This window comes from Sus scrofa, chromosome 8 (assembly GCF_054392235.1).
Source record: "Sus scrofa isolate SSC_HxYL_T2T_F1_AM1 chromosome 8, Sscrofa_HxYL_maternal_Yorkshire_Landrace_v2.0, whole genome shotgun sequence".
Taxonomy (NCBI): domain Eukaryota; kingdom Metazoa; phylum Chordata; class Mammalia; order Artiodactyla; family Suidae; genus Sus; species Sus scrofa.
In genome coordinates, this window is record NC_139390.1 from 82,138,736 (window position 1) to 82,152,576 (window position 13,841).

Below are 13,841 nucleotides of genomic sequence, written 5' to 3' on the forward strand. Positions count from 1 at the left end.
GCCAGGACGGGAACTCCCTGACTCCCTGAGAAATTTTTAATTCCCACAATTCGTGTACTAAGGAAAGGCTTGTTTTTATTTTTTGTCCTTTGTCTCTTACATCAAATAGTTTCTCCTGTGAGAAGAGCTATTGCCCTAAAGCAACATAAACCAGCCTCAAGAACAAACAAAGGTGGACCAATACGCTCAGGCCCACATCCAGGAAGCGATGAAGAAGGCCCTGAGCGCTCCGTGCAAGACAAAGGCCACATTCACTAACGAACGCCTGTGGAGGCCGCCTGGGTCATTCAGACATAGGACTACCTCATTCGAGTTACTTAAAAGAATAGCAGAATGGGCCCGTGTGAACAAAAATGAAGGCACGTGTATAAAGGCCATTACACACGTTAGTTTTGATTTGTGTTTTCTTTAAGTTTGTCTTGGAACACTTGCAAATACTCTAAATACCTAAGCTGAACTGAAACAAAGTGAACAGGACACACATTATTTTTAACTTGACTCTTTTTCAGATGGTTGGGAAAAAAAAATGCCTGAACTCTAGACGGTGATGTGCACTATACCAACAGCGCTATGTCAGCTTATAAAAAATGCATAAATCGGGACAAAGGGCCGCGTGCTTGTGCTTTACAGTAGACAGGCATCAAATGTTCAAAAGAAAGTCGTTTTCATGTCTGAGGAATTACTACCTAACTCTCAACTTGAGGAACACCAACTTTCTGTGTTTTTTTCTGTGGGGAAATGTGCAAATATGATGTGGTATACCGAGAATCAATCACACACATTTTCCACTATATACTGAGAAATAATAAAGCAGCTATTAGGGATTTTGAGATTATTTCCAAGCATGTGTGTATGGATGGATGTGTATAATAGAGACTTCAAAGGTACCGTTGGTTGTTAATATTTAATATTTGAATGAAACTAAAAAACGTCATGTAATGATGGCCTTGATCTCTAGAAAGTTACCGGTAAGCCTAACAGGTGGGTGGTTTTACCTGCAACCCCCCACTCTGATGAACACGGAGGGAACACGGCTCTGATCCTGCTTTTGATTGATCAAAAGGAGTGAAAAACATCTACATTTTATACTTTATTTAAAATGAATAAAACAATAAACACAATTACAGGTAAATGACAATTCAGTACATTTAACTGTATAAAAATAAAAAAATGTACACATTCACAAGCACACAGATCCTTTACCAAGACCAAACATTTTAGTCTATGTAGTCAAAGTCTTCTGGAATTCCAAAATTTTTATCGATTTTGTTTTCTTCAAACCCAAATTTCCTTTTGGCCCAAGATTTTACGGCAAATATGTTATCTATAGAGAAGATTGACAAATGTTTTTGAGAATTGAAAATGCAATCATAAAACACTTCAAATATAATTACATTCTTTTTTTGAACATTTATTACCTTTAGAGGCAGCAAAATAAGGAGTTTTCTGCATTTTCGAGAGTAATGGCAATTCATTTCAGAAGAAGATATTTGATGAATATTTTGAATAAACAGATCTCATATTTAAAAATTCAATAAATCCACTGCCACTAAAGAATAGCTGACTTAAAGAATAAGCCCGAGACAGGGAGAGGGTAAGGGTGCCTCTTTCACATATGTTTGCACAGCAGAGCAGGGTTCTGGTGCCTGAGGCATTAGAGCAGCTCCCATTCCCAAGGGAACACCTTTCCTCCAAACCCCACCTGCCACCATAGAGTAACAGCTTCCAGACAGTCAGGCCCAGGAGAAGGGCCGGGGGTGGGGTAGGGAGGGTGGGGGAGGTGCTCCTCACTCAAGACTAAGCAAGTAGCAGATGTATTCTCAATGTCCTCTACAGGTAATTTAAAACGCATTTTACCCCTGAAAAAATGTTACATCTATCTAAAGGGATTTATGCCAAGGAAATAAAACGAACTTGTGTACAAAGGTTTATGATCAGATCTAGAGTAAAAGAAGAGAACAATGAAGCAATCTAGACGGCTAACCGCCTGGAAGGGTGTCCATGCACAGGCAGTGAGGGATGCGAGGAGGGACCAACGTGCTCCTTGCCAGGGCTGCCCTTAAGGAAGGGGAATCTTTTCTTTGGCTCCACCCATGGCACACGGAAGTTCCCAGGCCAGGTATCTAATCCAAGCTGTAGCTGTGACCTGTGCCACAGCTACAGCAAAGCCAGATCCTTAACCCACTGAGCTGAGTCAGGGATAGAACCCGAACCTCAGCAGCAACCCAAGCCACTACAGAGACAATGCTGGATCGTTAAACTTGCTGTGCCACGGCAGCAGGTTTATCTTTTTCTAACATTCTCTTTAATGTGCTTATACCATCTTTATAATAAATACGTATTATAAATTTAGAAAAATAACGGTATGCAGTTTTCTGGGTGAGTATTCTCTAAGACTCAAGTACTGTGTTAGTTGTGATAATGAAATGAGGGGTTCTTTTGGAGTATTAATGCCTGAATTACGTCACCTGCTTCCAGTTCATATGTGGCATGGACTACTTTAGAATGTTATTGGATTTGGAAATGGGGTCTTTAAAGAAGTGACTAAGTTAAAAAGAGCCCATTAGGGTGACCCCCGATCCAATGTGACTGGTGTCCTTATAAGAAAAGGAAACATGGACGCTAAGACACCAGGGGCATGCACTGGAAAGACCCTTAGGGACACAGGCACAGACAGCCACAGCACCGTGGGATGGTAGTCAGAGTCTGTGACCTACACCACAGCTCATCGAATCGGAGCTGTAGCTGCCAGCCTACATATACCACAGTCACAGCGATGCCAGATCCGAGCCATGTCTGTGACCTACACCACAGCTCACGACAATGCCGGATCCTTAACCCACTGAGCGAGGCCAGGGATCAAACCCGCAACCTCATGGTTCCTAGTTGGATTCGTTTCCACTGCGCCATGACGGGAACTCTGAGATTTTTTTTTAAGGGAACGGGAAAGGGGGGGTATTTTGTGTCTAAAGGTGTGCTAAAAGGGCTTACACTCCGTCTTATTTAATCCTCCTCAAATGTGAGGTGGGTATTAGCCACACTGAGCAGATGAAGAGAGGTTCAATAAGTCACATGGCAAATAAGAAGCACAACCTGGATTCCTTTCAAAGTCAGCTTTCTCCCATCACATACGCAGGCTGCCTGCTCTTACTGTTTGCTGAGCTGCTTTGTTAAGGGGAGGAAATCACTTTGTGACTCTTATTTTTTTTCCTTCGCTCACCTACACATGCAGAAGTTCCTGAATTAGGGATTGAATCTGTGCCACAGCACTGACCAGAGCCACTGCAGAGACAACGCCAGATCCTTAACCCACCGTGCCACCAAGGTACTCCCTGTTGCTTTATTACTATTATTATTTTGGCCATGCCCATGGCATATGGAAGTTCCTGCCCAGGGATTGAACCTATGCCATAGCAGCGACCTAAGCAGCTGCAGTGATAGCATGAGATCCTTAACCCACTGCACTGCAAGAGAACTCTTACCTCTTGCCTTATTTTTAACCTAAAGATCTATTTGCCTTTTTTCTCATTCAAAAATTTTATATTTCTTGGAGTTCCCATTGTGGCTCAGTGGAAACAAATCTGACTAGTATCCATGAGGACTTGGGTTCGATCCCTGACCTTGCTCAGTGGTTAAGGATCTGGCATTGCTGTGAGCTGTGGTGTAGGTCACAGACATGGCTAGGATCTCAAGTCGTTTTGGCTGTGGTCTAGGCCGGCAGCTGCACCTCCAATTTGACCCCTAGCCTGGGAACCTCCATATGTTGTGAGTGCAGCCCTGAAAAAAGAAAAAAAAAAAAAAAAAAAAAAAGCAAAAACTTTTTCTATATTTCTCAAAGCTACATATCACTGTATTTATTATTTATACTTCATTGGACACACATTTCATTATTCTTTTTTGTTTAATGTTAGCTTGCTATTTTTACCCTCCTCATTACTAAAGCATTATATTTAGGAAATAACTTCGTAAATAGGAAATCAAAAAGACTGCAATTCTATAGGAACCAAAGGCCAGTTATATTAATTTTTATCAATCTACTTAATTCTAAAATACACAAGGAAAAATGATTCTTGAGCTTTTTGTGAAACACAGAGGCCTAGACATGAGATCGGGGAAGCCTGGCTCAAACCCCTGTTCTTTTAGTGACTAATCACCCATGACTTCAAGCAGCTACTTTAAGCTTTCTGCATCTCAGCATCTCTCTGCATCTCTCCCAGAAACAGGATGAAGATGCGTAACATGTGAAGGCATTAAAGACTCACCAGGATGGAAACGTTCAGTTACCATTATTTTAAAATTAAATACTGGGAAAACATTAGTGTAACTTCCACACAAGTTTTAACAATAATAATCATACTTGTATAATGCACAAAAAATCATTATTTATTAACTTTCCTCTAAACTCTGACACATAGATAATGCCTTATTATTATTTTTTTGTCTTTTTAGGGCTGCAGGCGCGGCATATGGAGGTTCCCAGGCTATGGGTCAAATCGGGGCTGCAGCTGCCAGCCTACACCACAGCCGTAGCATTGCCAGAAATGAGCTGCGTCTTGGACCTACACCACAGCCCATGGTAATGCCAGATCCTTGCCCCACTGAGTAAGGCCAGGGATCGAACCTGCGTCCTCATGGATGCTGGTCAGGCTCGTTTCCACTGAGTCACGACGAGAGCTCCGATACTGCTTTATTAATTCCCATTTCTTAGAATATCCCTGGTGTATCCGCTGGCAAATGGATTAATGAGGTATTTATATGAAAGCATGTAAACAAAGAAGGGGGTAGCATGTAGTGGTTAGGGGCTTAGACTCTGAAATCTAATTCTTGTTTCACTAGCTAGCACCTGCGTGACTGTGGGCTTCTACTGGCCTCGGTGTCATAGCTAAAAGGAGGGATGATAATTCTTTTTTTTTTGTATTATTATTATTTTTTTAATTACTCAAATGAATTTATCACATCTGTAGTTGTATAATGAAGGGATAATAATTCTATGTACCTCACAAGGCTACTGTGGAGATAGAATGTACCATGGACATACTTTACAACGCCTGGCTTACAGTCAACCCTTAACAAATGTGGGTAATTATTACTATGAGCAAGAAGACATATCTTTAGGGTTCCATGAATTTCTCAAAGTTATATCTTGCATTAATATATATGAAGGTTAAGTAATCAGCCCAAGTGATTTATCTGGGAAAAGTTACACAAAAATTAAACTGAAAGTAATCACTGCTTTTAAAAAATGTCTTAAATGTTACAAAATGACTCCTAATAAGATTTTAAAAATAACCTTAAATAACTGAAATAATTAATATATAAAAACGTGATTAATACATTCATTTCCAGAAATGTGTTTTCTTAAATAAAACTGTGCATTTATCATGGTAAGTGTGAAAGAGCTTGACTGGTTCAACAGTGCCATTGTAATACTTACCAGTCCATCTGTTAGCTGCTTCTTTGGCCACTTTATTTGCTTGACCTGAAGAAGAAAACAAACAAAACAAAACTGTGTACACACACACACACACACACACACATCTTCATCTGTCTATAGATTCTCTCTTTTTTTTTTATGGGCACACCTGTGGCATATGGCAGTTCCCAGGCTAGGGATCAAATCAGAGCTGCAGCTGCTGGCCTACATCATAGCCACAGGGACGCCAGATCTGAGCCACACCTTTGACCTACGCTGCAGCTTGCAGCACTTTGGGATCCTTAACCCACTGAGCAAAGCCAGGGATTGAACCCACATCCTCACAGAGACAATGCTGGGTTCTTAACCCACTGAGCCACGATGGGAACCCCCTCATTTTTTTTTTTAATAGGAAACAAAAATTATACTAATAAAATGGCTTTGGAAAAAAGTTCAAATAGTCAAATAGTGACACTATCTTACAAACCTGCTCAACTTCCCAAGGGAATTTTAGATAGCTGTAGTTACACTAGTCTAAATGTCTATTATTGTTGTACTTGCTCCTTAAAGACAACATATAAGTTTAACTGAGATGTTTCACAAACAATTTATGACACCAAAAGAGGATAAAATAATTAAAGTTTAATAATTAGCATTTTTGTGTATATCTATTAGACCACAGTAAACCTGACAATACAATTTTAATGGTCACACAGTAGCCTTGTAAGAGGAAGTACTTTTTTTTTTTTTTTTTTTTTTTTTGGTCTTTTTGCTATTTCTTTGGGCCGCTCCCATGGCATATGGAGGTTCCCAGGCTAGGGGTCGAATCGGAGCTGTAGCCACTGGCCTACGCCAGAGCCACAGCAACGCAGGATCCAAGCCGAGTCTGCAACCTACACCACAGCTCACGGCAACGCCGGATCCTTAACCCACTGAGCAAGGGCAGGGACCGAACCCGCAACCTCATGGTTCCCAGTCGGATTCGTTAACCACTGCGCCACGACGGGAACTCCCAGTACTTTTTTAATATGTAATTATACGTCTTGCTATTAAGTGTATCCATATCTACATTATGTCTTTTAAGTTAATTTACACCACACCTAACAATGCCATGATCAACTGGCCATAAATATTATTCATAATTACAGATTTATTTATTTATTGACATACAACTTACATACCACAGAATTTGCCATACTTAAATAACAAAGTGCATAATTCAGTGGGTTTTAGTGTATTTACAAGGTTGTACGACCATCACCACTACCTAATTCCAGAACATTCTTATCACACAGAAGGAAATCCCATACCTATTAGGAGTCATTTACATTCCTCCTCCCCCTTGCCCCTGGAGACCACATAGCTACTTTCTGAGTCAAAGGATTTTCCTATTCTGGATATTTTATTTTATTTATTTATTTTTGTCTTTTGTCTTTTTAGGGCTACACCTGCAGCATAAGGAGGTTCCCAGGCTGGGGGTCAAATTGGAGCTGTAGCTGCCCGCCCACACCACAGCCACAGCAATGCAGGATCTGAGCCATGTCTGTGACCTATACCACAGCTCAAGGCAATGCTAGATCCTTCACCCACTGAGCGAGGCCAGGGATCGAACCCGCAACCTCATGGATACTAGTTGGGTTCCTTAACCACTGAGCCACGACGGGAACTCCCTATTATGGGCATTTTATATAAATAAAACTGGAGTTCCCGTCGTGGCGCAGTGGTTAACAAATCCGACTAGGAACCATGAGGTTGCGGGTTCGGTCCCTGCCCTTGCTCAGTGGGTTAACAATCCGGCGTTGCCGTGAGCTGTGGTGTAGGTTGCAGACGCGGCTCGGATCCCGCGTTGCTGTGGCTCTGGCGTAGGCCGGTGGCTATAGCTCCGATTCGACCCCTAGCCTGGGAACCTCCATATGCCGCGGGAGCGGCCCAAGAAATAGCAACAATAACAACAACAACAAAAGACAAAAGACAAAAAAAAAAAAAAATAAATAAAATAAAATAAAATAAAATAAAATAAATAAAACCATATATGTTGACTTCTTTTCACTTAACATAATTTTTTTCAAGGTTTGTCAATTGCAGCATTTATCAATACTTCATTCCTTTTTTTTGCCAAATAATATTCCATTGTATGGATATACCACATTTGTTTAGTCACTCATCAGGGGATGGACCTTTGGGCTGTTGTTACCAATAAGAATAATTTAATAACTTCTGTGTGCACATGTTTTCTTCTTTTGGGTATATACCTAGGATTGGAATTGTTGGCTCAAATGTTAACTACATGTACAACATTTTGGGGAATAAATTGTTTTCCAAAGTGGCTGCATCATTTTAACAATCTCATCACAATCTGAGTTCCAGTTTCTCTATATTCTCGTAAAAAATTATTTTTGCATTAATTATAGCTATCCTAAAAGGTGTGAAGTAGTATTTTTTTGTGTTGTGCATTTCCCTAATGACTAAAGATGTTGAGCATCTTTCTATATGCTTATTGGCCATTTGTATATTTTCCTTGGAATGATGTCTATTCAAATCCTTTGCCTATGTTTAAGTTTTTTAAAAAATTGTTGAGTCATAATTTTTTTTTTTTTGTCTTTTGTCTTTTTAGGGTTGCACCTGTGGCACATGGAGGTTCCCAGTTTAGGGGTCTAATTGGAGCTATTGCTGCTGGCCTACACCACAGCCACTAGCAATACAGGATCCAAGCTGTGTCTGCGACCTACACCACAGCTCATGGCAATGCTGGATCCTTAACCCAATGAGCGAGGCCAGAGATCTAACTCACAACCTCATGGTTCCTAGTTGAATTTGTTTCCACTGCACCAAGCCGGAAACTTCCCATAAAAGTTTTTTAAATATATATTTTGGATATTGAACACTGACAGGATAATCCTGTCAGATACAGGATTTTCGACTATTTTCTCCCATTCAGTGGGTTTTCTTTTCACTTTCTTGATAATGCACTTTTTTTTTAAGGCCGCACCCATGGCATATGGAAGGTCCCAGGCTAGGGGTCGAATCAGAGCTGTAGCTGCCAGCCTAGGCCACAGCCACAGCCACAGCCACGCAGGATCCAAGCCGAGTCTGTGACCTACACTGCAGCTCATGACGAGGCCGGATCCCTGACCCACTGAGGGAGGTCAGGGATCGAACTCACATCCTCATGGATACCAGTCGGGTTCACTTCTGCTGAGTACATTTCCCATAATGTACTTTTCATGAAGTCAAATATATCTTTTTCTCAGTCACTTGAGCTCTTGATGTCATATCCAAGAAGCTGTTGCCTAATCCAAGGAGAGAGATACACATCTGTGTTTTCTTCTAAGAGTTGTATTGGTTTCAGCTCTTGAGTTTAGGTCTTTGATCCACCTGAGTTAATTTTGTCTATAATGTGTGTGAAGCCAGGTCGATTCACTTGCATGGAGATAACCCTTGCGCCCTATTAGCTGAAAACAATACTGTCCTGACTGAATAGTCTGGGCAGCCTTGTTCCAAACCCTGTTTACTTCTGGACTCTCCAAACTCTCAACTGTGTTTCATTCTGTCTATTCTCATACCAGTACCACACTGCCTTGATGATTCTAGCTTTGTCGTAAGTTTTGAAATTGTGAAATTTGAGTCTCCCAAACTTTTTTTCCCCCCTGGATTCTTTTGTTTGTTCTGGGTCTCCTGCACTTTCATATGAGTATTAGGATTAACATCAATTTCTGCAAAAAAAAAAAAAGCAGTTGGAATTTTCATAGGTTTTACATTTAATCTGTAGAACAATCTGGAGTATTCCCATCTTAATATTTAAGTCTTTCAACTCATGAAAACAGGATGTCTATTTATACAGGTCTTTAATTTCATTTTTTGTTTTCGGTTCAACTCTTGCACTTCTTCCATTAATTTTATTCCTAAGTAGTTTGTTTTGATGCCATTGTAAATGGCTGGATTTAGAATTCTTGGTTGACAGTTTTTTCTTTCAGCACTTTGAATACGTCACCCCAATTTCTCTGGCCTCTATGGCTTCTAATAAGAAATGAGTTGTTAATCTGACTGAAGATTCCTTATATATGATGAGTTACTTCTTGTTGCATTCAAGATTCTGCTTATTATTTGACAATTTGAGTATGATAATTCATGTGTGGAGGTTGTTTCTAATTGGAGTTTGTTAAGATTTTGGATGTGTACATTGTTTTTTCATCAAACTTGGGACATTTTCAGCTCCAATTCTTTTGGCCCCCCCCTTCTCTCTCCTTTCCCTTTGCAACTTCTATTGTGAGTGTGTTGGCACTCTAGACACCATGCCACAGAGGTCTCTGAGACTCTGTTAATGTTTCTTCACTCTTTTGTTTTTTGGTGCGCCCATGGCATGCAGAAGTTCCTGGGACAGGGACTGAACATGCGCCACAGTATGACAATACCAGATCTTTAACCCACTGAGCCACCAGGGAACTCCTCTGCACTCTGATTTCTGTTCCTCAGACTGGACTATCTCAACTGAACTATCTCCAAGTTACTGATTCTCCTGTCTAATCAAATCTGCTGTTAATCCCTCTAGTGAATTTTTCACTTCATTTATTACAGTTTTCAGCTCCAGAATTTCTGTTTAATTCACTCATAATAATTCCTACCTCTTTATTGACATAATTTTCTTTAGCTCTTTTAACATATTTTAAATAGCTGATTTAAAGTCTTTGTCTTGCAAGTTTAAGATCATGCATGAGCTATATTTTCTTGTTTCTCTGTCTTGAAATTTTTTGTTGAAAATTGGACATTTTATTTTTAATTTTTAAATTTTTTTTTTTTTTTTTGTCTTTTTAGGGCCGCACTGCAGTGACATATGGAGGTTCCCAGGATAGGGGTCTAATGAGAGCTACAGTTGCCGGCCTATACCAGAACCACAGCAATGCCAGATCTGAGACGCATCTGCAACCTACACCACAGCTCATGGCAATGCTGGATCCTTAACCCACTGACTGAGGCCAGGGATTGAACTCGAAACCTCATGGTTCCTAGTTGAGTTCTTTTCCACTGTGCCACCATGGGAACTCTGAAAATCAGACATTTTAAATAATATAATACTACAACTCTGGAAATCAGATTTTTTCCATCTTCCCAGGATTGTTGTTCTTGCTACTTGCTATAGTTATTGTTTGTTTAGTGATTTCACTGAATTAATTCTGTAAAGTCTATATTCTTTGTTCTGTGTGGCTGCTAAAGTTTTTAGTCAGTTTGCTTACTGGTCAGCTAATGATGGAACAGAGATTTCCTGGACTAAATCGCCAAATCTTGCCAAAAGGCTGTGCGTATGTGCTGGGGCATGTTTCAACAATACTCAGCTAGACAATTTACAACTCTGCTTTAGCAGTCACTTCCTTCTTGCACAGAGTATCAAGGTCAGCTAGCAGTATCAATTTACAACTCTGTTTTAGCTGTCACTTCCTTCTTGCAAGAGTATCAAGGTCAGATAGCAGTGGGGGATTAGGACCTTCTTAGCCTTTCCCGAGAATGTGCACAGCATGCACGTGGCACTCTAGGTTTCCAGGAATATGTGGCTTTTCAAGGTACCTATGAACATCTCTTTTGGCCTCTCCTTTTAAGCTTTCTGGTCACTCTACTGTTTTCCTTAACTGTTATTCATCACCTAAGATAGCTGTGACGTTAAAACTCTTGCCTGTAATTGTTTTAGACAAATGCTCCCCAGGAAGAGGCTGCTAGTGACTGGCATACTCCAAGGCAGGTCAAAAAAAGACAACCCTTTCTATGTGTGCCTTTTTAGGGAACCACTAGTGATGCCAAATAATGACAGTTCTTTGGGAATGAGGTTCTTAAAGAGCTCCAGCTCCATTCTATTCCCTCTGATACCAAGAATGCACGGCTATTATTTTTTTCGAGGTTACTGCTGAGCTGGAGAGTAGGGGATGAGAATAGGGCAAGTTAAACACCCCCAAGCTTGCTCTGCTTACAGGGATTCAGCCATTTTTCTTGAATAGGCAAATCTTTAGTTAGTTTCTAGAATTCTGGAAACACTTCAACATTTTTGCCAGTTTTCATGGAAGGACAGATTTTCAAAGGTCCTTACTCTACCATTTTCACTGACACCCAGGTATTCATTTCTAAGAAAATTTCTTAAGTACTTCAAGATTTACATTTCAAACCCTTTGCTGTGAGAATTCAGTTTCCATTAAAACTTATTTTATCTGTTCTCACTTAAGTAGCATTCAGAGTAGCTAAAATAAACATTTTTTTTTAACACATTATTGCTTTTCTCACTTCTTGGATATCTGCAACTAATCTTGTTAGTATTTGTTTAGTGATATCAATAAATATGATTCTTTTGTGCAATAATTATTGAGAAATAAGAGATAATATATAGTTGTGTCTATATGAACATAAGGATTATAGCTATTATCAGCAGGAAAAGTGTTTCAAAATAAGCCATGACAGACAGAGATAAGCCTGACTGTTGTAATATGGGTGCCATATCCATGCTATTAAGAACCAAATCCTATTAAAATCAATTTGTGAAACTCATAATCCTTTAATCCAGTATAATCTGTTCTGCAATAACATGATAGCCAAATCCCATGAAACCTCTCATTATCAAAAAGCACATTTTAAAAAACAATAATCTCATTGGTGAAAGGGGATTTGGGGTGAATGAAGTTAAAGTGGGTAAAAAAATTCTCTAGATTTAGTGATAAGATCTCTGCTATTTACTACTTACATATTTAAATTTCTTGAATCTGTGGGTTTATAGTTTTACTCAAAATCTGTAAAAACTTAGACTTTACTTCTTCTGATACTTATTTCTTCAGATATTTTTCTGGCCTGAAACCCCTCTGCCCTGCTCTACCCCCAACATACACCCCTTTTAAGATTCCAATTACACATATATTAGGTCACTTGAAGTTGTCCTTTACTTCATGGATGCTATTTCCATTAAAAATTTTTTTTTCTGAGTTTCATTTTGGGTAGTTTTTATTGCTATGTCTTCAAATACACTAATTCCTTCTCTTGCGGGAGTTAAATCTGCTGTTAATCCAATCCAGTGTATTTTTCTTTTCAGACGGTAGTGTGTTCATCACCAGAAGTTTCACTGGGGTCATTTCTGTATCTTCAACATTTCACTTAACTTTTTGAACATACAGAATACTTTTTACAATAACTTTTAATGTTATGGTCTGTTTTTTTTTGTCTTTTTAGGGCAGCATCCGCGGCATATGGAGGTTCCCAGGCTAGGGGTCGAACTGGAGCTGTAGCTGCCGGCCTACACCGAAGCCACAGCAACACCAGATCCGAGCAGCATCTGTGACCTACACCACAGCTCATGGCAATGCTGGATCCTTAACCCACTGAGTGAGGCCAGGGATCAAACCTTCAACCTCAGGGTTCCTAGGTGGATTCATTTCCGCTGCACTACGATGGGAACTCCTAATGTTATGGTCTTCTAATTCTACTATCTGTGTCAATTCTGGGTCAATTTTGATTTAAGGATTATTCTTCTCATTAAAGGTCATGTCTTCCTTACTTCTGTGCATGCTTGGCAACTTTTTGTTGTATGCCAGACATTATGAATTTTATCTTGCTGGGTTCTGGATATTTTTGTACTCCTATAAATATTATTGAGTTCTGGTCTGGAATGTGTTTAAGTTATTTTGCAATAGTTTGATGCTTTCGAGACTTGCTCTTATGGTTTATTAGGTGAACTGAGAGTAGAGCTCAGTCTAGGGCTAAGTACTCCCATCTGTTGAGGCAAGAACTCTCTCAATAAAATAAGTTGGTGCAAAGCTTACTTTGTTTCCTGTCTCTAGGAATCACTTTCCTTTGCTGTCTGATTGATATCAAGTATTTTGAAAATCATTATTTCATGTTATGTTTATTTTTGTTTGTGTTTATGTGGAAGGATAAATCCACGCTGTTACTACTCTTTCTTGGCTGAAAGTGGAAGCGCCCCATTTGAATAAAGTGTTATTCCTTAGCTGTTCTGAATTTTAAAAGAGGAACTGGACATTTCTCTATAAAAGTATGAACTAAAGTTAGTCTAAAAATTCTTTCTATAGGTATACAGGCTTCAACAGGTTGTTTTTTTTTTTTCCTTCTGATTGCAGTTTGGCAGCTTTCCACAGGAAAAGATTTTCTACCATCACAACTAAATATTTATGGAATAATGTATTTATCCTACATAGCTATTGTCTATTAAATATGCTGTAATTTTTTATAATTAATATATTCTATAAGATAGTTTTTTGGGGGTTTTTTTTTTTTGTCTTTTCTAGGGCTGAACCCATGGCATATGAAGGTTCCCAGGACAGGGGTCTAATTGGAGCTGTAGCTGCCGGCCTACACCACAGCTCACAGCAACGCCGGATCCTTAACCCACTGAGTGGAGCCAGGGATCAAACCCGCAACCTCATGGTTCCCAGTTGGATTCGTT

The 13,841-nt window shown here is 39.6% G+C and overlaps 1 protein-coding gene across 1 annotated transcript in view; it reads right to left on the reverse strand.

The window, feature by feature from the left end:
* Positions 1–1,077: 1,077 nt before the first annotated feature.
* The window catches only part of MND1 (meiotic nuclear divisions 1), a 73,134-nt gene continuing 60,370 nt past the window's right edge, over positions 1,078–13,841 (reverse strand). Inside the window, exons 9-10 of the mRNA XM_005653580.4 lie at positions 5,435–5,479; positions 1,078–1,324 (exon numbers count right to left, since the gene is read on the reverse strand). Of these exons, the coding sequence (XP_005653637.2) occupies positions 1,218–1,324; positions 5,435–5,479 (152 nt within the window). The 3' untranslated portion in view covers positions 1,078–1,217. The remainder of the gene's footprint in view (positions 1,325–5,434; positions 5,480–13,841) is intronic.